The 25,809-nt window shown below is 41.0% G+C and overlaps 1 protein-coding gene across 4 annotated transcripts in view; it reads left to right on the forward strand.

The window, feature by feature from the left end:
- Positions 1-19,700, forward strand: part of ELOVL6 (ELOVL fatty acid elongase 6) — a 144,474-nt gene extending 124,774 nt beyond the window's left edge. For all 4 annotated transcript variants that reach the window (XM_027062558.2, XM_053217064.1, XM_015081859.3 and 1 more), the window contains 2 exons: positions 9,529-9,680; positions 16,665-19,700. In XM_027062558.2, coding sequence (XP_026918359.1) covers positions 9,529-9,680; positions 16,665-17,089 — 577 coding nt within the window. In that variant the 3' untranslated portion in view covers positions 17,090-19,700. The remainder of the gene's footprint in view (positions 1-9,528; positions 9,681-16,664) is intronic.
- Positions 19,701-25,809: the final 6,109 nt, after the last annotated feature.

Raw genomic sequence — 25,809 nt, forward strand, 5'->3', positions numbered from 1 at the left:
GCCAGTCTCCACTTGCTCCAGAGTACCTTAGATAAGATCCCATCAGTAGCTGAATAAAGAAGATAAGGCAAAAGCAGAAAGTGTACCAATCAAAAGACATTAATTCTGTAGAATTTAGCAGAGCTCTAAGGCTTAAAATTCAGGGTCAAGTGTTCTCATCTAGCACAACATTGATGCATAGATAGGTAACTTGCTTCATCCAAAGGTTCATGAGGTAGGAATTATGGGTAGGGGAGAGGCACAGACAGGAAGGCATCTTGGAGGGTGAAGACTCCAGACTCCAGACTGAGTCCCTAAACCAGAGTCCTTCATGCTTCCATGTTCAAGATTCGGAATCAGTTCTTGGGGATGGGTCCTAGACATCAGAATTGTTTTAGACCTTCTCGGTGATTGTAATGTCCAATCAGGCTAAAAACCAGTAAGCTAAGAAAGCCTGGTAGGTAGGGAGTTTGGGATCAGCACTGGGTAAAAGGCAAAAGCACTGGAGATACAGTCAGAGGATTCTGGTACTTAGTAACCGGGTGACCTTGGGCCGGTCCCCTGCCCTCCCCATACACATGTCTTTATCTCTATAACCAGGATAATGGTGCTTCATGAAGTTGTAAAAATAAAATTTTATAATGGAGGAGCTCAATAAAGTTCTTCAAATGCGTAATATTGTGCCAGCGTCTAGCACAATGCTTGCACAAAGTCAAGTACTTGTCAGCAAGAATTGAAGCTGGCACTGTGGTCTGAGAATCAGGGTGATATTAGGCAGTGACTGCCTTCCACTCGGGCCCCGAAGGGGCTAAGTTGTTCTAAGGAGATGAAATAAATTCCTATATCTCAGATTACAGCATAATAACAGTAGCTCAAATAAAAGTAAAAAAAAAAAAATCCTGTCTTTTATGGCACACTGTGCAATCTTGAAATTTCAAATTAAAAGTAAAATGTTATAAGTTCTGTAGCCAGGTATTGCATTTCTTTGGGGAAATTCTAATTGAGATCTATCATGGTACCAATTGCCCTTATTATTAATATTTCTTTTAATCTCCCTACCCATCCTTACTCCCACTCTGCCAGGCTATTTTAAGGTTATTTTTTTAAACTTGAGCCAGCATTTCTTTGCCTTGTCAGATACCTGGAGCCAGTGTGTTGTATTATATCCACATTGCATATTTCAGATGCATGGACTGTGCCCCACACTACTTTCTAAGCAATATTCAGACCTCGTAAGGCTTTTTCCTTTTTTAAGGCTTAGATTTACAAGTTAAGAGAATAAACTGGTACATCAGGAAGTGACTTGAAGTCAACCCATCCTACCAAACACTGAATAAGAACGTGTGTTTGAGACTGAAGTTTTCTGGCTTATCAGGGGGATCTGTGGTGAGTGGAGAGAGCATCACAGAGTATATGCCCACCGTCTGTCTGTCAGGGAACCATATTACCCGCTAAGATACCTTCCCTGTACTGCAAGACTTTCTGCACCTACAGCTTCTTCCACGAAACCTTCAGCTCCAGTAGATTCCATGCTGCAACATGTAACTTTAATTAGGATTCATGAATATCATTATCTGTGTTACTATTTAACAGTTAGGTACCATTGCAAGAAATGCAGTAGAAACTATTCCATGTTCAGGGCTTAAATGATAGTTTTCCAAAGAGACCTTATCTATCCTCCCCTTCCTATTCTAAAGTAGGCTCTGCTTTTCTACTCGGTACTTTTCTGTCTTAACATGTACCTAAGTTTGAAATGATTTATTTCTGGTCTTTTTCATGATGATTGTTGGCTATGTGATTCCCCTTTAGACTAAAAACTCCATCTAACGTGTCTGATCTCAAGGTGCCTGGGTGGTTCAGTTGATTAAGCGTCTGTCTCTTGATCTCAACTCAGGTCATGATCTCATGGTTAATAGTTTCGAGCCCTGCATCGGGCTCCATGTTGGCAGAGTGGAGCCTGCTTGGAATTCTCTCTCTCTCTCTCTCTCTCTCTCTCTCTCTGCCCTTCCCCTGCTTGCATTCTCTTTCTCTCAATAAATAAATAAAAACTTAAGAAAATTAACATATCTGATATATGGAAAGTAAAATGGTCATTATCTAAGTAACATTTAGACTTTTAATGTATCCTTTCTTATTAAGAAAAAAATCCCAAGGATTATTTAGCATCAGATTATAAATGTTAGAAATAGACATTAAAAATCAGGTTTCTGGGGCGCCTGGGTGGCGCAGTCGGTTAAGCGTCCGACTTCAGCCAGGTCACGATCTCGCGGTCCGTGAGTTCGAGCCCCGCGTCGGGCTCTGGGCTGATGGCTCAGAGCCTGGAGCCTGTTTCCGATTCTGTGTCTCTCTCTCTCTGCCCCTCGCCCGTTCATGCTCTGTCTCTCTCTGTCCCAAAAATAAATAAACGTTGAAAAAAAAAATCCGGTTTCTAATAACCTCTTTAAAAGAGCATTACATGGCTATTGTAAAACAATTCTAATAAGAGTCATTGCTAACAGCTGAAGGGTTTTTTCCATAAATATTTTTATAGCCATCAGTACATGTACAGGTAACCTTACAACCTTTTTTAGATGTACACCAGTTGGATCATACCACATGGAATGTTCTGTTCCTTATATTTTTCACTTAATCATCCTGTATATTGGAGCTTTTCCTTGTCAGCACCTAAGGCAGATGTACCTGGCATACTTTATAGTTACATTGTGTCTATTGTAATTTATTTTACCTTTCTTGCATTAGTAGACTTTTAGATTTTGCAAGTTTACCTAAATGGTAACTTCTGTTTCCAACAGTGGAAGTATTACATAAGATGTATGTGTTTTCAGTTTTGACGTATATAATACGCAATTTTAGCCTCGTGTGTTTCAGTCTACAAGTTGTTTTCAAGACTTTGTAATGGAGATGTCTGATTAAAAATTCCAATCATGATAAATGAGTCAAACCTAGAAATGATCACTCAGTAAAAGATAAAACTGTGTACTCTGACTTGTTAGTGGGGGAGTAGGGGAAGTAAATTATCAAAAGTTACGATGTATATTCCCATTTAACTGCTGGTTTATTGGGGAAAAAATGCACATCTTGATGCTTGATGATCTGTTATGTTAGTTTTGAAAAGTGCATTTTTAACCCAGGCTAAATACTAGGCTAAACTAAAATAAACATTCTCTATTTAAGGATGCCTGCCTTCTCCTTCAGAGAGGTTTTAGAAGCTGGATTGCACTTGGTCAATAGAAACATGATACTGACATTCAGATGCCATTATTCCATACCGTAAGCACATAATCATGTATCACCTCCTGAGTCTAAAGACATTAGAGTAGATTTTTTGGTTGTTGTTAATTTACTTTAACCCATTCTGGGATCATTGAATATTCTTCCTACTCTGAAAATTGTCAGAGTCTATGACAAATGGTAGTTCCAACTTTTGTTATCAGGAAAATCAGTGACCTCTACTATGTTTATAGAGTTACTACTGTTAGATCAGCTGTTGCCATGTTTTGACAACTGACAAAATCTCGCACCTTTTTTCCCCCTTTTTCTTATTATAGGATACAAGTATACTAAAACATTTCATTGCCCAATCCTAAAAGTAATTACCCCTTTGGTTATTGAGTTAATAGGGTGAGGGACTTGGGTGGCTGGCACTTCAGAATAAAAACCTCTCTGAAACCTTGTTTTGATTCCAAAATACCTTTCATTTAAATCGAAGGCCAATGAGGGAACAATGTAAAAGTGAGTTTATCTACCGTTGACATTCACGGTGAAATAACTGAAAAGATGATTGATGATTTATACCTAAGAGTCTGTCTACCAAGGGCAGAATTCTGAAATTCTGTGGTTATTGCTGAGATTATTCCACTTTGACTTCCAGATGGCAGGAAAATTGGAAAGCTGGAATACAGAGTTATTCACCCTTTTCTCAAGATTGACAAATGATTAGGCCTCATGGTAAGAGCCTGGGTTTGAAAGAAAATTTGCCATGTCTCTCACACTTCTTTAGAAAGGACTCTAATTCTTATGCTTGTAAAAGAAAACAACTAATACAACCTGAAAATGAGAACTTGTTTTCCAAACTTTTACTCTAAATGTTTCAACATCTGTTTAATGTAGCATATTATATATCCAAAGAATCCCGACCAAATACATATGTGTACTCTCCCAGTTTTTCCCACCAGGCTCAATGCTAGTATGCCATCCATGGGCTGACTGATCAGGGATTAATGTTACATCTCAACTTCACACTAAAAAGTTTATGTAAGGCTTTGCACGCCAGTACAACTGTGATTGTTTATTCATTATAGCAATTGTAGCTAAGCGCCTATTTAAACAAATTGTTTTATTGTCAATCTAATATATGCTTGCTTTAAAATAGTCAGAAATGTATGTAGAGACGGTTCCCTTTTCTACCCCCAGAGTATCATAATTAATAGTCCAATAAGCATTCTTGGTACCTCCTCGTGCCATGGCAAATGGCTAACAATTTAGAAACAGACTTCTTCTGGACAAAGAATCTAGAACATTTGTTTGAGAAGCATCTTAAGCTAATCAGGGCTGTGGTTTCCCCCAGATCCCCGTTGTGCCTAATGTAGCGGAAAGAGAGTGGAAACATCCACCGCTCCTTTCACGAAGTTCTTTCCTAGTCCCTTCACTATTATAATCAAAATTGGACCTTGACACAAAGAATTATGTATTTCTTTTAAAAAATGCCAGTGTGACCTTACGGCTGGGAAAAAGACGTACTAGAGCACTAATCTGCCCTCATTAAACACAATGGCCCAGACTCTCAGCCGGTTTGAGGCCCTAGATTTAGAATAATCTTTTATCATTTGATTGAAAGATAAATTTTACATGAAGCAGATGCTTCTCTATACCAACAGTCTCTCCTTCAAGATGTTCTATGGAAAATGCTGATTTCACATCCTATTTTGAATTTGCTGCTTATCGCCTGTTTTGTGAAAAGTTGGCTCATGAAACACTTAACAATAAACACCTTCTCTAAAACACTTAATAATATGAACAATCATCAGTGCAAATCAAATTCTCTGTATATGTATTTTCTTGACTTTCATTCAGGGCTAATTAGCTTTAACCTCTTTTGCCTGACACAGTGAGGTTAGACAGGTAAAGGTGCTTTTCCAAACTGAAGAACAGACCAAGTAAAGTGGCATTAATAGCAATGATAAATAGTAATAAAGTAGTAATAATATAACAAAAACTGTTTTCAGTTATACCAGAGGCTGTGTGCTAACTAAATACCTTACTTGTATCGTCCTACAAAATTCATAGAACTAATGTGCACGTTAGATAAGAACATTTCAGAAAACAAAAACTTAGAGACATTAAGTCACCCAGCCATGAAACTAGCAAGTGAGAGCACTGTGCCTGGAATTTGTGGCTCTCATCTGTTGGAATGGGTTAGAGTGGTTGAGAGTGTTGATGCCATGTCCAGGCATGGCCAGAAAGAGTGTCAAGATTGATTAGGAATGTCTGCCATTGGTAGACGCGAGGGCCGGGGATAGCGGAGCATGGGTGGCATATTTGTCTTTTACATCACAGTGTCTCTCGAGATGACGTAACTTAGGGAGGGGAGAATGTCTCCGGATCCAAAGTATATTTTGATGTATTACAGGGCCTTGTGCCCACTTGTACTAAAGAGCCACATGGTTCCAAAGTATACTGTGGCCGAGATGTGCCAGGGGCAGAGCTACTGGCTTCCCACAGATAACAATCATCCCATTGGCTAAGCGGCTCCCTGACGGCTCCCCAGCAGGAGCATTGTCACATCACAACAAAGTGCCTTTGCCCGCAGACACATGGGCCTGATGGCTGGCACTGCCGGTTTCCCTGAAAAATGCACTGTCCTCTGTTCTGAGTCAGCCTTATTGTTCAGAGCTTAGGGAGTGAGGCTTAGGCCCAGATATGGGACAATAATACGTGCGATACGCTCGTTGCCAGCAATATTGTGGCAACATCCTGATACCTAAACTTTTAATTCTGCAGTGCTCTGAGGTGACCTCCGGCTTCCCTGACCCCCAAAGCTTGAACACCTATTTATCCCCAAGTCAAATACCACCTCCTCTGAAGTCTTCCAGGACCGCCACCACCACCACCACTCACCAGAGTTACTGGTTTGTGTCACCTCGGCATCTAGGACATTGCCAATAAATATTTAACAGTTGAAGGAACAGATTAAACCGTGCCGATACTTAAGAAATTGGACATGAACTACCATGATTTTTGAGACTCGAGAAGGTGAGAGGACAGTGACTTTTCCAGAAGTTTGTCCTCGGATCTGCTCTGATCACGGGTGAAGTACAGAGTCTAGCCGCACAACCTAGTAGAGGAGGGGCTCTGCTTGCTGTGTTCAGGGGGCCGGAGGTAGCAGGAGGGATGTGCTCTGGACAATATGCTGAGGTTCGGAAAAGTCCTAGACCAGGGACTAATGAGCAGAGACTGATAACGTGTTGAAAGCATGTCACTTGTGTGTTTCTCTGCTTTGGGCTTGTGCAACAGTCATTGATGTATCTCCCACTGGTTTATAGAAAGCAGATAACTGACGTAGTAAGTTGTAGCTTGACTTAGATGTATTACATAGCCACAGAAATGTTAACTAGTGTTCAAAGGTCTACCGAAAATCAGATCTGGTGTGTTGTGTCTGCTGGGATGCAAGTAATAGAAAGCAAAACCCCAAAGGGCTTATACAATAAGAAAGAAAGCTTTATCAAAAACAAGAAGCCTTGCAGTAGGGGCATTGGTTAATCCTGCAGCTCCCTCACATTTTGAAGGGATACTTTGGCATCCTCTCAGAGGCACTTTTGTCTCCCCAGTAGCTCCCTCCTGTTTGGAAAGTAGCTGCTATGATTCCAGGCAATTCACAGTAAAGAGCAAGTAACCTATCCCCAAAGGCCCCCTGCCAGCCCTGTCTTCACATCACAGTTGGCTAGAAGTGGGAAGTAGGTCAATGCCCACCCTAACAAATCACTGGGAAGGGAAATGGGATTGCTAAAACTTGCTTAAGTAATTAGGATTTACTCCTAAATTGAAGATACTGTCACTTTCTTGGGAGAATTATGAGTTGGGAGAGACAACAAAATCAGGATTCTTTTAATATGGAGAAAGAGGAAGGGGTTTGGCAACTTCTCATAATTTAGCCGTCATCTGGTGAGGTAAAGACAACACATAAAAAATCAGTTCAGGTAAGACAGAAACAGTTCCATTACCTGAGTTTACCAATGAAATCCAATCCTCCACACCCAAATTAGGACAGTTTGTTGACTGTAAAGACATAGGTCATTCCACTAGGAGGGGACATTTCTTTGAGATAAGAAAGTGAGAAGGAACAGCCTTGAAAGAACAGGGAGAGAAGCTCCCTAAGAGGACATTTCTTAGGCAAAGTTCCTAAGGCAGGAAACTGAAAGGATAAGAAAGCGCTGGAATAATTGGCTCACAGTCACCCAGAAGACAATGGCAGGTGGGAAGGGTAGAGATGGGGGACAAAGGGACATTCACAGCCTTGTAGATTGTGTTAAGAAGCTTGGGGGTTTTATTCTGTATGCAATGGGAAGCTACTAAAGGATTAGATAAATCCTAAGCAGAATCATTTTATATGTTGGAAAGAGTAACTCCATTTAATGTAGGCAGTATATCCTTAGAGAAGCTACTTATGAAGTCCCAATAAACTGTTGCCAGGGGAGCCTGTGTGGCTCAGTCAGTTGAGCGTCTGACTTCAGCTCAGGTCATGATCTCACAGTTTGTGAGTTCGAGCCCCGCATCAGGCATGTGCTGACAGCTCGGAGCCTGCAGCCTGCTTCGGATTCTGGGTCTCCCTCTCTCTCTGCCCCTCCCCCACTCACACTCTATCTCTCGCTCTCTCAAAAATAAATAAACGTTTTAAAAAAAAAAAGTTGCAAGGAATTCAACTTCTTCACATTGGTTTTATGCAAAGCTGACCTTTAGTTGGTAGATGCCTGTTTATAGACCCTGTAGCCCAGAGCAATGACTTATTCGGAAGCAAACTCTTAAGACATGCTGAATAAACAATAGTGCCTCTGAAGAGAAATGAAAGCTCCTATTTCCCAATCTGGTGAGGCTGCTACTCACTTCAACAGTTGTTCACTGGTTAATCTCCTAACTGACTTAGACCTTTGAAGGGGATGCTGCCAGGAAAATGATGGCAAGCACATCTCCCCACATGGTCTGCCAGCTTTGCTTTGTCATGCGTATGGTCTGCATGGTCTGGCACATATGCCTGGGGGATCAGTCTGTAACGGAGGCTGTCTGTTCCAGCTGCAAAGGTGTTTCACACCTCGGGTTGCTTCACTGAGTTCAACACATTCCAGAGCTCTCCTGTTTCCTTAAAGGCTCCTTAATAAAAATGTCATAAGTCGGTTTGTTTTTCAACAGTCTTTGAGTACCTATGCTTGTGTGGAGACAAACACATGACGGAGTTTGAACAGTGTTAGTATGTGGTTATGGAGAGCTCAGAGGAGTGAACCTGAATGGCTTCCTGGAGGAGGTGACAGTAGAGCCGAGCCTTCTTCTGGCTTCTGTGAGACAGATTAGAGTGGAAAAGGGTAACCGATGATAGTAGTGGTTTAAAGGCTGCTGCTGGGGTCCAAAAAGATGCCATGGAGGTCTACATTGATGAGGCCAGTCCAAAAGTAAAGGAAGAGTTGGCGGAGAGAAATAAACAGATACTCGAGCAATAGAGCTGGGGACTTTGAAAATGATTGGACATAGTGATGTGGGAAACAAAGGCAGAAGGAAATGGCGGATAAAAGTAAATCTCCTTATAACCTGCAGCCCATTGACAAATACTTGAGGCAGGCGCAGTAAAAGGTTTCACCAGGAACTCCCTACTGTCATAATGCTAATGCTTTGCTAGAGGGAAAAACAACCTTAGTTTGACAATAGCTAGGCCTCCAGGATCCTGTGAGTCTTTTTTAGCATATGAAAATCTCATTGGAAACTTCCACTGGACTTTACCTCCCACAACTTCATGGTATATAACCAGTCTCTCCTCATGGTCCCGGGGCAGCTCTTTCTGCCCACAAGTCCTTCCCCCATGCTTCAACAAAATCACCTGTTTGCACCAAAGATGTCTTCAAGAATTCTTTCTTGGTCGTCGGCTCCAGACCCCTCGCCATAGCCCCAAAATCTCATCAATAGGACAGACTTGAGATGATTCCAAGAGTTTTCAGCCAAGCCCATATCCTCCCCAAAGGATAGTTCTCCTCAAGCTGAAACACAGAGGTCACTAGACTTCCTCGTGAGAGCCTGCCCTGGATCCATTCCCCTTGTCCATGGCCTTTTTGGGGTATGCTGATGAAGGATAAGTGGCATTGTGTATGGTTTTCAGAATAAAGCACTGCGAAGAAGTTTTGTTGCTCTTGCTTACAAAACATTTTAAGATGCTTCTGGGTAAATGCAAATGATTATGAGTCATCTATACCTCTTTCCCACGACTGCAGACAGTCTTCTAAGTGTGAGTAATGTCAGAAATGAAATTATTTTCCTGAATGTTGTTTCTTTTCTCTTTTCGTTATGAAGTATATTCGGTGCTCTTCGAACTGGTGCTTATATGGTGTACATTTTGATGACCAAAGGCCTGAAGCAGTCAGTTTGTGACCAGAGTTTTTACAATGGACCTGTCAGCAAATTCTGGGCTTATGCATTTGTGCTAAGCAAAGCACCCGAACTAGGTGAGTGTCTTCTCTCCTTCCGTTTCCACCCCCACCCCCCCTTGGTAGCTACACACCCACAGTATTTATCTTAAAACAAAGAAACGATTTGAAGGCCCTGTTTTATTGGTTGCGGGAAAGTTATAATTAATGAATTTGAGAGTTCTTGACTAACTTCCGCTATCTTCTTCTCTCCCCTCCTTCCTTCCTTTTCAATAATTGTTCATGGTATATACAAAGAGCAAAATAGTTTATGTAAACATGCAGACTTCCGAACACTACTGAAAATACACTGCCAGAGCATATAAAATCGACGTGGCCCCTTCTGTCCAGCACATTAGCAGCTGTGCTAAGATGCAAATATGGAGGAAAATTCGCAATGCAGCAATTTCCCAGTCCCACATGGAAGCATACTTTCATCCTGCTGTTAGATTCAGACCTGGAAACTAGCCTTTCATTTGGGTATCCTCATGTTCTAAGTAACAAATGCTAAGCATTGGTTTCTGACGTTTGATTTTAATCATCTAAGGAACGGGCCTTGGAGACGAGGAATATGGCCCACCTTCTAGAAATTAATCCAAAATAACTCCCAGTGTATGTAGGGTGTTTTTTTTTTCTTCTTCTTCTTCAACTCTTTAATGGTCTTGAATATAAGTGTGGCATAGGTTAGCGGAAACTGTGGAAAATTTGTGACTAAGGATTTGACGTGGATGTAGTTCACCAATATCTTTACTGTCGGAGAAAGTGATCTGCTGGTGATCATAAACTCTGGGTTCATCCATGAGCAGTACTGGTCATCATCTCACAAACTGGTTTATATCCTCAGGGAACACCTATTCTCTGGGTTTTTTAATTTTTTATATGGAGTTAAGAATTGTATTATTTAGTTCAAAATATTTATTTATAGATTGTATTCCCTTTCCTGTTTCTCCTAAAAAGGGGGTTAGAGGTTGTACTTTCACTATAAGCCATGTTACAATACAAACTACCCAGAGTCTTTCTTTAAGGTGTCCCTACTTCATATCCTGTGTCTGCTCACAAGGGAGGTGAGATCTCTCTGATGTGTATGTTGACAATCTACCACTTTCTACCGGCTGCTTTATATATCCTGCCTACAGAGAACTGGCAATTGATTTGAACTATTGGTTTGACTATTAGTTTCCCAAATCAAAGACAAGGAAAACTTCTTCAGAAAACCTTTCCTAAGAAAAGCAGGGGTATGGAGAGGGGTCCTCTCCAAAATAAGTAGGTCACCGTTGTGTGTGCAGAGTCTATGAAAGCAGACTTAGGGTGAAATGCATTAGTATGGATGTATTCATTCATTCACTTAATATATTTATGTTAAGCACCTACAATGGATGTTTAATAGAGGCTGGAATAGAATGTCTAATCCATCTAAAAAGAAATTTAGAATAGGAGTTTTATGAACCAGGCCACAGGACGCTATTTTTTTCATGTTTGAATTGAGACCACAAGCTGTCAAATCTTAGACTAGAAAAATGTTTTCCAAACTTGGAGCCATACACAGTCCCTAAAACAGATGTGTTTTGAGGAATTTCAAAATTCTATGGGAACATGTTAATTTTGTGTTTGCATTTATAGATGAAATAAAAGATTGTCTTGCCAGATATATTTCTTTCATAGTGATGCTTTAGATTCATAGAATTTCTGAGGCAGATTACTTTTTCTCAAACAGGGGTTGGTCTAAGAATATGAGCGTGCATTCTCATGTATTCCCCTGAGGTTTTGTGACATTTTCTTTAAAATCCATACATTATTAATGTTTGAAAACTATTCACTTTGAGAAATATCATATCCCTTTGACTTAATTTATACTGTATAATAAGGATCCTGAACCACCCCCATCTTTTTTGATACAAAACTGACTATAAATATATGAGTACAGTGAATACTTGAAACATGTAACACCCCCCCCCCCCACATGTTCACCACTGAACACTCTTCACAATTTCTACCTTACTACCCTCAACATATTTTTTTTTCAAATCAGCAATGGTGCTTCTATGCTTCTGGCCCTTAAGCCTTAAATTACAAAGAAACAAACTCAGTCTTTGCTTCTGGAAATCCTTTTCTTTGCAAGCGCTGCTTGTCTGTGTTCTGAATTTTATGCCATTGTATTTGAGGGACTTGAAACTCAAAATAGTCCCTTCTACCTTTAGAATAATTTATCGAAGAGCCACCTCAACCTATCTATAGTGGTCATTTTTCTTCAAAGACATGAGTAGACCTCTACTGTCTGTCCTCCCATCTTCTGTTCCAGATTGACATCAAAGTTTTAGGATGGCGGACAGAGTTAAAATTTCCAGACTAGAACTATTGGTGAAGCATTTTAGAGGTGTTTGTGCTGTTATCCTGTGTCTTGTTAGAGTGTTAGTCCAGGTGATGCTAATTAATCAGCTGTCTTATTTAATCTAGACCCAAATTTACCACTCCCCACTGCCCCAAGGTAGAACTTATAATTGAACACAATTCTATTCCCTCTTGAGCCCAGAAGGAGCTGTACTGTAGTCCCTTGTGCCATTGTTTTGATAATCTCTTTCCCTAAGAAGCCTCATGCATCTTAGTGGGTTGTAGGTTGGATATCAAACACTCCATTTCTTAATAGTTAAAATATAGAATTGAAGTGTTGACCATGGGCTAAAGAGTGGGGGGTGGGGGGAATCCTAAACTTAATCTGGTTCTTTAATGACATTCTTCATGTAGTTTCAGGTTCATTATATAGATATTTTCATGGTCAGACTGCTTTGTTTTTCTATTTTAAAACATGTTTTATTTCCTTTTGAATAGTCTGGAGCTCATTGACAATGGCCTTCCGAAACTAAACTGTTGAATCAAAATAGATGCAAAAATCAGTACCAGTTGAGTGCCTCAAGAGATCACCAGCCCCTAGCCCTAATTCAGCGAACATGTTTCTTGAATGCCTTCTTGTTCATTTTGGAAGTTAAGACCCTTTTCAATTTTTTCATTCTTAGAAAACATTGTTTCTACCACTTAATTAAGAAAGATTTATCCACAGGGCACCTGGATAGCTCAGTCAGTTAAGCGTCCAACTCTTGATTTTGGCTCAGGTCATGGTCTGATCTCACGTGGGTTTGATACCGCCTCGGGCTCTGCGCTGACAGTGTGGAGGCTGCTTGGGATCCTCTCTCTCCCGATCTCTCTGCTTCTCCTCCACTCACTCTCTCAGAAACAAAAAAAAATAATAAACTTAAAAAAAAAAAAAGGAAAGAAATAAAGATTTATCCACTTGGATTATTTAGAACTTTTCTTATTTTTAGGTCCTAAGCTCTGCTGTTCAGTACCCTAAGATTCTGGACTCCCTTATGTGCAGCAGAAAGAAAAGGTTCCTGTGAGAAGGAACAGTTCTTCTGTGTCCAATACTGAAACTCTGTTTTCCCACCCAAACCTACATGCCTGCAGTTTTCACTATACTTTTCTTTGGGGGCTGGTGGGGGAGGGGGGAGGGGGGTAGGGATGGCAAAATACACATAATGTAAAACTTACCATTCTCAGTATACAGCGCTGTGGCATTAAGAACACTTGCATTCCTCACAACATCGCCATCATCCGCCCCTAGCACTTTTTCATCTTCCCCATTCGCCACCAGCCATCAAATCCTATCACCATTCCTCCTTCACTCAACTCTTAATAGCAAGAAGGGCTTTCTGTTTCAGCAGAAAACAGGGAGCTCATTTCAGTGAATTATAGAGTTACGATCTATTACAACAAATGAGACGAGAACCGCCAACCTGCTTTGTGTGCCAAAATCTTTGCGCGCCTAGTGTTTGAATTATATGAAAAGCTGCTGAGATCTGCTTTTGTGAAAACTTGGAAACATCTGCTCTGAGTCCATCTAGGTCCTTGCATAGTTGAGCTCATCATTGTTTTTGAAACTCTGACTCAGCAGAGCTCCAGCTAACTCTGCGAAGAGGGGTATAGCCATCTGTGACAAACCACGCACAGTGGGCTGTCCGTCTCCTGGTGATTGTGAGCAACCCGGGGGTTTCCAAATGCCGATGGGCTTCTCCAAAGCCGCACAGACACCTGTACTTAACAGGCACACAGGCTGAAGGTACAGTTCAGAAGGGACACTTAGGAATGAGAAGAGCACACCCTGCCTGCAGACTGAAAATAGCTGAATCAAAAGTAGTTAGAGAGACAGTGGTAGGGAGAACACGAACCAGCCGTACCTAAAATACATGATGTAGCTGAAGCGTCTAAGAGTCAAGAGTCCCGCTGCTGATTGTTGGCCAACATTCTTTCCATGATGCCAACCAGACCTTTGGCCAGAAAAGATTGGTTGGCCAACATCAAATAAATACACAATCCCTATCTTTGGTTTGCATTTGTAGGTCACTCTGTAGCTTTTCGCAGGCCTGTAAGTACCATATCATGGCACGACTGGCTCATGACAAGTCAACTGTGAGATTATGTTGTTTCCCCAGAAGAAAAATAATTCATAACTTCCAGAGTGGTGTGACATTGCATCTCAGCTGCAATATCCAAAAAAAAAAAAAAGTAGGTGGTCTTAAAGGAAGCCCTTCTGGAACCCCGCCAGTTTCCCCTTCCCCTTGCCCAGGAGAATCTGCCATTCCTTAGGTCAGCAGCCTCCTTGGGGATACTAACGTTAATAGGGCATTGGAGGCTAGCCCGGAGAGGCTCCAGGACCTTTACTGGGAAATCCCGTCTTCATTACTCCACCTGCCATCCTGTCTGTTCAAAAAAAAAAATCATAAATGAAATCAAATCAATTTTGTTTTATAGCTCTCATGACATGTCCTTGACCTCCAGCTCCCCCATTTAAATGGAAATACCTAACGTGTCTCAGATCATGCCCCGTACTCGTGAGATGTGAGACTCCTACTTAGACAGGAAAAACACAAAATCAAGTTTCAATTCCAGAACTCTAGGCCCCACTTTTCATTCCCAGTTAGCTTATTCTAATATGGTCTGTCTTTTGTCCCCTATTACTCTCCTCACACTGAAATTGTTCTTTAGACAATACAGTTTTAACATAAAAGTGATGCTAGAGTTAAAAATCAAAAGAATTAAAAAGGATGAGGTGCTTATTACTTTACAGCAAATAACTTTTATTGCAACATGGTTGGATGTCATGGTGGATTATATACATTTCTGTTCATGCTTCGAGACTCATAAAAAACATCTTCTCAATTATGAATGACTGAATTTGTTTTTAACATATAATTCCTTGGACTTCTACCTTCTTTCCACTTTGAACAAAGTAAGCTAGAATTATTGTGTCTGCATTATAGTTTACTGAGCCAAGGGAGGCACAAAGTAGTAATTACACAGAAATAGTGGATCTTTGACAGGCACACGAAAATAGCACAGCTTAACACTAAGAAGTAGACCCCGGGTCTCCTGATACCAGTTCTGTCCCTTAAGTATACAAGTCAGAGTAACTGTCACCATCAATCATTATCAGTCTGACTAACATTTAAAGGCATAATATGCCAGACATCTCATAAGAGAAAAAAGGACTTCCAAGAAAATTTGATAATATGTTCAGAAATACAGCGACTGATAGCTGTCCTTTTCTGTTCTAATGTCTAACATATGAAGTGATAATGTCTAACAATTCTGTAGAGAAACAAACGAATAGCTCCTGCTGAATGAAATGGGGCACCACCTATATTATTCCAACCATGACCATCAGAACCTTAAAAATCTTACCCAGACCTCACGTTCTTTGACTTTCCGAGTGCCAAATGTTTTAGGGCATCCATGAAGTATATAAGGGATAAGACATGGGTAAGTACTAATTCCCTTTGTGCTTAATTAGATTTCAGAATGAGACGAGGGGCCTTCTAGTTCTCGTTGTGCAAAGCAAATCAAATTCCAAAGGTCGCAAAGGATGTTGGGTTTTCCTATATCTGAGAAGAACCAGAGAGATCAGAAAGATAAAGGAGCATATATCCTGTTTTTGTCCCACATCCCATTGTCTTTTCCACTTCTTTCATAGTTGTTTATGGAATTATGTGTATTTGTGACTAAGCTTGCTCTTCATCCATTTTCACATAAGTTTTTCTACAGTATATTTTTTGGAATCCTTAAGGCTTTTCAGAGAATCATTACGTATAAACAGCATTTACCTACCTGAGCAGAATCCTAGCGTCTATAACATAAATTTCCTACCTTAGAAACAGGGGTCTTTTTCTTCAAGACAATATTGTTGATAGATCCTGGAAAGCTTTCTCAAAGTTAACTCCATAAAAATGTGTGTCATTTTTAAGTTTTTAATCGTTCGATTCATTGATATAAAATTTTCAGATTACCATCTTCAGCAAACTGGGTAAAAGGTGACTTTTCTCTCTCTGCTTTTGTCTTTTCCTCACATTTTACTTTTCCAACTGCTGTATGTCGAGGCTTCACATTTTACAGAGAGCTTACAAAGATATGTTTTTTAGGAGAGGAGTACCTTTTGTCATATACCAAAGAAAAATGGTTTTCCTACTCTAGAGAGTCCTAAGGACATTTTGCTGAGCACTCCAATTCTAATCTGTTTGTCTCTATTGATAAATGATCTGAGAGAAGTCACTTGACTTTTTCAGACAATATTTCCTAAAATGTATGGTCGAGTTAAAAATTGGGTAGCATGATTGCTAATGTCCCTTCTAGATCAAAAGTTATGAAGATTTTGTGTAAAACAGGTTTCCGAAAGTAACATTTATCGAGTGTTCTCCATGTGTCAAGAGGGCATGTTGGTTATCTTATTTAGTCCTCAGACATTTCCAAGCTACTGTTGGTATCCCCACCATCATCTCCATTTTACAGAAACTGGAAAATCGTGAGGATAAGTAACTTGCCCAAGCTCACAGAGCTAGTACCATTCCCGGATTCTAACCCTGTCCATGCCACGCCCAAGTGCTAGTTCCAGATGCCTACTTTCTTGTAAAAATGTGAATTACCATTATGTCATGGTCAAGGGGCTCATGTACATTTTTTGTCTTCTCTGTCTTTCAGGAGATACAATATTCATTATTCTGAGGAAGCAAAAGCTGATCTTCCTGCACTGGTACCACCACATCACTGTGCTCCTGTACTCCTGGTACTCCTACAAGGACATGGTAGCCGGGGGTGGTTGGTTTATGACCATGAACTATGGCGTGCACGCCGTGATGTACTCTTACTATGCCTTGCGAGCGGCAGGTTTCCGAGTTTCCCGGAAGTTTGCCATGTTCATCACTCTGTCCCAGATCACTCAGATGCTGATGGGCTGTGTCATTAACTACCTGGTCTTCTCCTGGATGCAGCAAGACCAGTGTCACTCTCACTTTCAGAACATCTTCTGGTCCTCACTCATGTACCTCAGCTACCTTGTGCTTTTCTGCCACTTCTTCTTTGAGGCCTACATCGGCAAGATGAGGAAAACAACGAAGGCTGAATAGTGTTGGAACTGAGGAGAAAGCCATAGCTCAGGGTCATCAAGAAAAACAATAGACAAAAGAAAATGGCACAAGGAATCACATATGGTGCAGCTACAACAAAACAAAACACATGAGCAAACACAAAACCCAAGGCAGCTTAGGGATAATTAGGTTGACGTAACCCAGTAAGTTTATGACCCTTTTTGGGTGAGGACTCACTGAGTGCACCTCCATCTCAAAGGACTGCTGCTGGAAAACCCCATTCCCCTTTCACTGTCAGTTCTAGGACAAATGAGAACAAAAGTGAGCCAGAGGCACAGAAAGAGAGAGAAGTAGAAAGTAAACAAAGGCTATTAACACTATATGAAAAAAAAAAAAAAACGTATTTACTAAGTGTTATAATTCTCTAAGAATGAAAGAAGTTTACTTAAAAAACCTTGCGAGCACATACACACACAATCCTTTCTAATCTTTTTTGACACTAAACTGGAGCCAATAGAATAGATAAAATGGAAGAGACACAGGGTGGGTATCTAGAACAATAATGCTTTTGCGAAAAGTAAAACCTTTTAAAGAAAGGTTAGTAGCTGTAGCCCCCAAAAGAAAAGATGTCTTAATCACCTCTCATGAAAACGGATGTAAACAATTGTATTGCAACTCAGAGAAAGACTGGTATCTTTCCCTTCATAGCACAAGCTCAGGCTAGTGGGTTTGCTAGAACCAAACGGGGCACAATACTTTTCCAAGGTTCTTCCTGGGAGGATGGAAACAACGCAGCCCAGTTCCTAAAGGGGCAGCTCCATCGTGGAGCATTTCTGATAGTTTAACTGTAATTTCTACTCTGAAATGAGCTAGAAAGGATTATCCTTGGTTCAGTTGCCCTGGGCTTTGGAACCGAAGAGTAAATACAGAATAGAAAAGGTAAAACTCAACCAAATGATTTGAAAATGGATTCTGTACTACCTGTGAAAAGATCCAGCCGGATATCACTCTTGAGCTGGGAAAAAGGGGAAAGGACAGGAGGGAAAGTAGGGGGCCGAAGATGAATACAACAGACTACGCATACCCCTCTCTATTTGACTTCACACACACTCATAACTTTCCAAATGAAACCCTGTTGTACAGTCCATATTTTCTATATTTTTGTGAATTTCAAAAAGAAATCTGCAGGGCTCTTCCTGATATTGGGTGAACACTGTGTTTCCTCATCCTCTGCATTTGCTCCCTAAGCAATGCAGAGGTGTGTAAAGTGCCCTCTGCTGGTCAAGTGGAGATACTTCAACAGACACTTCATGGCAAGTTTGGCTGAACAGTTGACAACAAAGGGCCCCTTAGAGACTTATCCTTCAAATTTTAAATGATATAAAATACTCGTCATATTTTTGGCCAAATCAGAAGACATTCTTCCTGCTTCAAGTCTGCTTCAGAAATTTTTTTAAAAGGGACTTTCGCTCTGGAACTCAGAAAATCAATTTATTAAGAGCCATATTGTTTAAAAAAAAAAAAAGCTAGATAATATAATATTATCTGTAATATTTCAGTCCTTTACAAGCCAAATAAATGTGTAAACATTCCTAGTATTTCAAAGAAGCAATTATGTAAAATTGTTCAATGTGATATGCTAGTATTCTAATTGGTTAAGTAGCTTCATGATTAGAAAAACTAGATGAAACGATTAGCAGCTACACTGTGTAGACTATACACGCATAACCACACGTACATGCACACAGATGTGGGGTACACTCAACTTCAAAGCCCAAATGCATAGAGACACATTTTCTGGCTAGCAGAAAAGGAAAACTGTTGTTTATCTTTCTTGCTTTATTTGAGAGTGTACAGTAAAAGGGATTTTTCAGATTATTTTTATATTATTTTAGCTTTAATTGTGCTGTCATTCATGAAACAGAGCTGCTCTGCTTCTCTGTCAGAGATGACAAGGGCTTTCTCAGCATCTTGTTTATGTGTGGAATTTAAAAGAATAAAGTTTTATCCCATTCTGTGTGAATGGCTTGAACAATGAACAAAGAATCCATGCAAACCAAGTCATGACTGATAGACCCAGGGTGGGGGTGGGGCTTTGCAGGGGAGGGAAACTGTTACATCTGTGTTAAATTATTGTGAACAGTCTATGATGTCTTGACATTGGTTCAGGGATGAGAGACAATTGACGGAGGGATGTATTGTGATATTAAGGCAAAAACAGGCATGAGCTAAAAAGGTGCGACCTGCTATAACAGCTACTAGGTTCTTAGGATGCAAATAATGTTATTTTGAGCTTTGAAAATCCATGATACTGTGCAATATGCTTTTTTTTTTCCTTATAAAAGAAAAGGAGCAGAATAATTAAAATGAGAAAAAGGCCAAATACAGCTGACTTGAGTTTAACTGAAGGACCAGTTAGAGCTTATCTGGTTGATTTAATTTAATTATTGAATCCATTGATTTATCATTGATCCTTCAGTGCAGGTTAGAACAAGGAAATGAGCATAGACCTTAAATAGACTCTAAATGATGCTTCCAAAGCACTTTTATCTTGATACAGGTTCATACTTGTGTTCACTTGTGAGATAATTTAGAATTTTTGTTTACAGGTTGAATGTCTAATAAATAGTTTTTGAATTGGCTAAATATATCTAAAGGCTTTTCCAATGTTTATCATGGGAGGAAAAAAAAACCTTAAAAAGAAATTCTGGTATTACAGTTTCAATACAATGTTTTGAACATCTTGGCTTGATTACTTAATTATATCGAGATAAGAGGCTGGACCACTAGCCCATGGCAAATCTGAATCCTACCAGAGAATTGACTGCCACATAGATAATCCTACTATCAGTTAACATTCCAGAAAAACTTGGGCAGGCAAGTTTTTAGAACTACCCCTCTATGCTGCAATAGATTATCTTTCTATTGGAGATTTTCCACTGCATTCCAATCCCACCATGTTGACAACATTTCTGGGTTGAAAAACAAACAAACATCCTTCGTTTCATATATAAGTGCATGCAATTTGATGCCCGAGGTCTGAGTATCAACCCGAGTCTACAAGTTTGCAATGAAAAACATTCTAATGAAAAACACTCTGGAGGTTTTATCTGGGCCTTCTAGTTTTGCTAATGAGAAAAGAGTAAATAGTGTACTATTTAAATTCCTGCCAGGCCAAAGTACCAAATTAAAATCCTATATCGAGATTCTTATTCCAGATAATTTACCCTCACCCTTCTAGTCACACTCCACTATAAAAACTAGGGGGGAGGGATAGATTGCTTAAGGGGGAAGAAAGGATTGATTATATTACTCTCACTTCCCCACCTCTCTACTAATGTGGTTCTGGCCTGAATCAGAAACTTCATTTGGGTAGGAGTTTTGCAGAACAGAATGGTAGAACACTTCTGGGAAAGAGATCTACAGAATTTTTTTTTTCTAAATCAGATGTGGTATCTTTGTGATAAAACCTGGCACATCAAAGAAACAAAGTGCCTGGAGTAAACTACACTGAGTAGAATGCTCCAGAAGTCTGGCCTCATTCCCAGACTGCAAAATTACCTGGGAGAGACAGCGTGCTCAGGTTACTCTCTTCTCTTTATTCTGATAAAACAGCCTCCCCTCAGAGACCAGGTGTCACACAACTGCCGGCTCCAGCACATCCTGAGGGCTTTTTTTTTTTTTTGTTCTCTCTCGGAGTTGTTGGATTGGCCATGTGCTGATTCAAGAGAGCTGGTAGTGGAGTAGAGAAGATCCAGTAGACTTTGATCCCAGAATCGAGTGCTTTGAGTTGTATGTGGTGGTCCATGCCTGTCTCTTCTAGACACTTGTTTCCCTGGAAAAGTTTCTGTCCCCAAGAGTGTAACTGTGTGAAAATTCCATGATGGAATCCCAGAACTTTTAGTAGTTCAGGTTTTTTTGTTTCCACTGATATTTTGCTATCAGTTCAGGATGATAGTTCGTCCTGTGAGTCACTGTCTCCTGTAGCTTTGTTAAGTGCTCTCTCATACACAAGATCTGATTCTTTGCGCCTCAGACCCATTACCATCAAGAAGAGATTTTGCTGAGAATGCACCACAGGGTTTGGCCTGTAGTACGCACGCACGGAAGTGAGAGCTAATAAAGCAGCGATACTCTCTTTGTGCCAACAATCAGTATGAAGTGTTAGGACCCAGTTTCCAACGAACCGACGGCCTTGGTCTGCTGGCACCCAACACTTCAGCAAAACAAGATCAGTGCCATTATAGCATTTTTTTGAATGCCAGTTGTGACAGACTCCCAATTACAAACGTCCCCCAGCCACATGGCGGAACCCATAGCTAAGAACACCCGCACAGAGTATTGAAGAATATTCACAAGCCTGTTGAATCATCCCATTAACTTTCCTCATCCTCAAATACTTTAAAAATTCAGGGCTCATAGAAGGGGAGACAGTAATTCCCAGGCTTCCCTTCCTCCTGAATTACACTTAGAAAAAAGTGAAACAGAAGTTGTTCTGACAATAGAAGAGAAAGCACGCGTGCACACCCATGTGTGGGTTTGGAAAGGTCGTAATAAGGGCATTTTAATTTTATGTCGGGCAAACAAAAGTCTTGCAGTCAGATACACTTCAGTGGAAATCTAGGCCCAAACTACATTGTAGTAAACTTCTGAAGCAACTCGTTAAATTCAAGAAACCCGTCCCATAAGTCAGGGTCAAGCCATAATTGCAACCCACTTAGGCCAGGATCAAGGGGTCCTGACTCATGTTGGTATTTAAACACTGTTAATTTCTCAACACTTGGCTCTTGAGACTTCTCTCTGTGGGCAGATATCAAGAACTCTCCAGAAGTAGCCTAATCGTGCTCCCCAGGCATGTCAGTTTTAGGCAGGTCTGTCCGGGCATGTTCAGGTTGGAGGCTGCTTGCTGCTGACTTGAAAACCGCTGAGAGATGCAGCCTCTTAGGGGCCCCAGAGCACGTTCAGATAGAAGTTCACCCATAGAAGCTTCACAGAGCAAATCACAGCAATGTTGGACTTGTTATTTTCAAGTGCTTATTTCACAACATTCAAAGAAATATTTTTTCTTGGTATATTAAAATAAAGTCATAACTTTTGATTTAAAATCAAACTATGTTTCTGGTTTCTTTGATCTCTTGCTCTGGCACTCCAAAGGGGGCATCCTGGACACTACAGCCTACTCAGAAATCTCAGGAAGGTCACTCCACACTTAACACCAATGTTCTCGTGGAACGTAGGCGAGTCACTGGGGGTCTCAAGTAGAGCTCAATAATGACGTAGTCCCCGAACAACTACAGATCCCACAGATACAACACTTCATAATTTACGTGCTTTCCAGACCTATTAGCTCACCAGAGCAGTCATGGGGCAGACAGTCGCAGTTGGATAACCCATTTTACAGATGAGGAAAATTTTCTCGTTAAATCAAATGTCACAGCAGTAGAAGGAATGGAATTTTAACATCATCTTCTTAACTTCAGTTTCATTGTTGCCATTCAAATCCTTTGGAAGAAGTAGAGTATATATTAATAAAATTCCAATACCTGGCACCGAACTAGGAAGCAATTTGCCATGTCACTGGACAAAGGGTTTCAGGGCAAAATGTATGTGGGGGAGAATATTTTGAAAGCATAGCACCTCTTCCCCAGGAAGGCACAGCAGATTCATTACCTGCACACCTGTGGACTATTAGCAAGGGTAGTCCTGCACCCAAGAACCTGTCATTTGGGGGATGTTTTCCACAGCCAAATTACTATGAACATGCCTCTTTTTACATCATCTCAGAATAAAGATGGAACTTTTTTTTAAATAAGAAAAAAATTTTATTTTTTAATTTTAGAGAAAGCACAAGCACAGCAGAGAGGCAGAGGGAGAGAGAGAATCTTAAGCAGGATCCATGCTCAGCGGGAGCCCTACACGGGCCTCAATCCCACGACCCTGGCATCATGGCCTGAGCCGAAATCAAGAGGCAGATGCTCAAGAGACTGAGCCACCCAGGCACCCCAAGAAAGAGGGAACTATATATTCCTTTTCTAACCTATTTAACGTATGCTCTTAACTCAGGATAAAATGGGGCAGGGTGGCAGGGAACTCCATGTTACTCAAATTATTTTATTAACTTCACTCAAAAAAAAGAAAGAAGAAAAGCAGAAGCAAACGTAGGGGGTGTTTCTCGTTTTGATAGCAGTCTCAGAAACCCAATACAAATGACTGATAAAACCAGTGATACAATGCAAGCTCCAGAAATGAATGAAGCAAGCATTAAAACATAAAGCATTTTATATCATCGTCTAGCTAACAAAAAAGCTGCACTTACATTATTTCAAAACCCAGAAACTTACTCCAGCAGACTTCCTAGAAGTGGAAACATAAGAATGGGATCCGAATACCAATATTTCAGGAACATGAGCACTCTTGGCTGTTTTTTGCTGTTTCAAAGTGAATGAAATTAATTGGAGTCAGGGAGTGCCTTAAATCAATGATCAGGACAGTTAAAATAATTAAGAGCTCCCCACTGATCGGTCTATAGCTGATTAATCTCCAGTCCTGGCAGATCTGGGGCAGGGTCTCAGTTATTGCCAAACACCTTAGTCTACAGGGGGCCCTGCTGAGAAGCAATGGTGATGGCAGGATGTCCACAATGGGGGGATGGGCTGGATTACACTGAACGCGCCCCCCACCCCCCCCACACACAACTGGATAGTCACACATGTGCCCTTGCATGTGCTGTCTGCCTCATTCCATGCTGTCCTGAAACATCATGTCACTAATAAAAGACCCCAGGCAAGATGAGAAGCTCTGGGTCAGGAAAAGATCAGATCTTACCGATGTAAAAGAGATATATCTAATTCACTATCCATTTTACGCTGTCACCTTTTACATTTTCTGCTTTTCATTGTTTTTCATGTACATAATAACTGGAAGAAGTAACCTTTGGTATTTCACCTTATTTATATAGGCATCATAGAATATGTATTTGTGCGGAAAAGATCATACACATACACACTACGAAAACAACATTGCAACCTAAGGGTTAAACACGTGTGCCAGCCCCCTCCTGACACCCACCCCACCCCGCTGCAATCTCACTCTTGGATTCTGCTATCTTTGGTATTTTCAGGCCCCCAGGGTGAAAACCCTGTGCTACACACTGGGCTTTCATACACAGCCTCGTTTTCTATCGACTACACTAATTCCTTTCATACTAGAGGGAAAACTGCCCCCCCCCACACACACACACCGGGCATTGCTCTGCTATGTTTTATTTATGAAAACTCTGATGGGTGTTTCTTAAGGCAGCCAATATCTCTCTACAAAGAGAAGGCAGTGTTCACTCTTCCTGCATCCTCCACGGCTCATAGTTCTATGTGCGTTACTATAAAATTCCAGAGCCTTTTTGCAAAACGAGCACTTTGTCTCCAAATTACAAGCAGTTCTAACTTCAACTTCGTCTCAGAGTAATCAAATCAAGACAACATAAATAAACCTACTGAGCTTCCAAACAGACTTAGGCAACTATGCCAACTCATTTGTTCATTTACCTGTAACGTGAATTTCCCTTGGACCCACCAGCCTGTAGAGACCAACGGTTTACCAGTTTGTAGCTCCCACTGATGCAGGACCTCTGACTTCCTGCCAAGTCCCTTGCATCTAATTCTGGAAACCACTAAGGGGAGTCTTGCAGCCTCTGTCAGGCATTTCTGTTATGCCATCACCCCCACCTCACTTCCTTCCCTCCCTCCCTTTTCCACCAGGCCCAGCTGCTACTGCATCTCTCTGCTGGGCCCTGAAGTCTTGCTTTCTGCACAGCCAGGTTCAGCAGTTCTCAGCAGGCGACCACGACCCACTGCTCTCCTGCGGGGCAGGACGCCTCTTTCCCCTTGGTCACATGTGCCGTGTGAGAAAGCTGGCCCGGTTCGCTAGTCAGGGGCCAGGCATGTCTCCAGGAGACAAATTGGGGGAATAGCCATCCTCCTCTGCATGGGCAAAGCTTTCTCCTGGGTTGAGATCAATGGACCTAGTTTCCTTCTCCACTTATGGATAAGTACCCTCCTTGGAGAGTTCATAGCCCCAATGTAACTGGACCTTGCGGCCACTGCATTTGCTCCCCAGACTTACCCAGACACATCCATGCTTAGCAGAGGGCACAGGTAGAGGTCCTTTTCCAGAAGGCCCCGTCCCGGCCCCGTTCTCCTGCGGACTCCCTAACACCTGCCACCACTATAGGTCCAGCCGTCTCCGTGACTCGCTTAAATTCAGCTGAGGCTCCCTGCCACGGCCACAAATAAATAATGAAGTGCAGAGATATTTAAAACAAATCTTTTCCCTTCCAGTAAAAATCGATTTTTGAATTAAACGGGCAAACCGCAGAAAGTCACGATAATTTCTTAGATTTGCTCTGTTTATTCCTGACTCATGGCCCATTTCCTCTGCCTCCAAGTATAAGCACAGGTTAGGGTACTCATATTTTCTCTTCACTGCACTGTGCTTTTCTACCTTGTGAGGTTCATCTTCACAGTGATTAAATGATTAGTTATTTGTGGACTGTTTCAAGTCTCTCTTCTTCAGTAGACTACAAGCTCTGTAGGACAGGAATCCAGTTTGCCTGTTCTCCCTAGCAATGCCAGGGCGTGGCAGAGGGCTGAATGTTAGCTGAAAAGATGAATAAATGTTGGTGTGCAGTTGTGGGTGTAACCTGTACCATTTTAGTGCTCTCACTTCTTTCTCATACTGGCTGTGTGTTTAGTGTGAATGTTTGT

Source organism: Acinonyx jubatus, chromosome B1 (genome assembly GCF_027475565.1).
Source record: "Acinonyx jubatus isolate Ajub_Pintada_27869175 chromosome B1, VMU_Ajub_asm_v1.0, whole genome shotgun sequence".
Lineage (NCBI taxonomy): Eukaryota > Metazoa > Chordata > Mammalia > Carnivora > Felidae > Acinonyx > Acinonyx jubatus.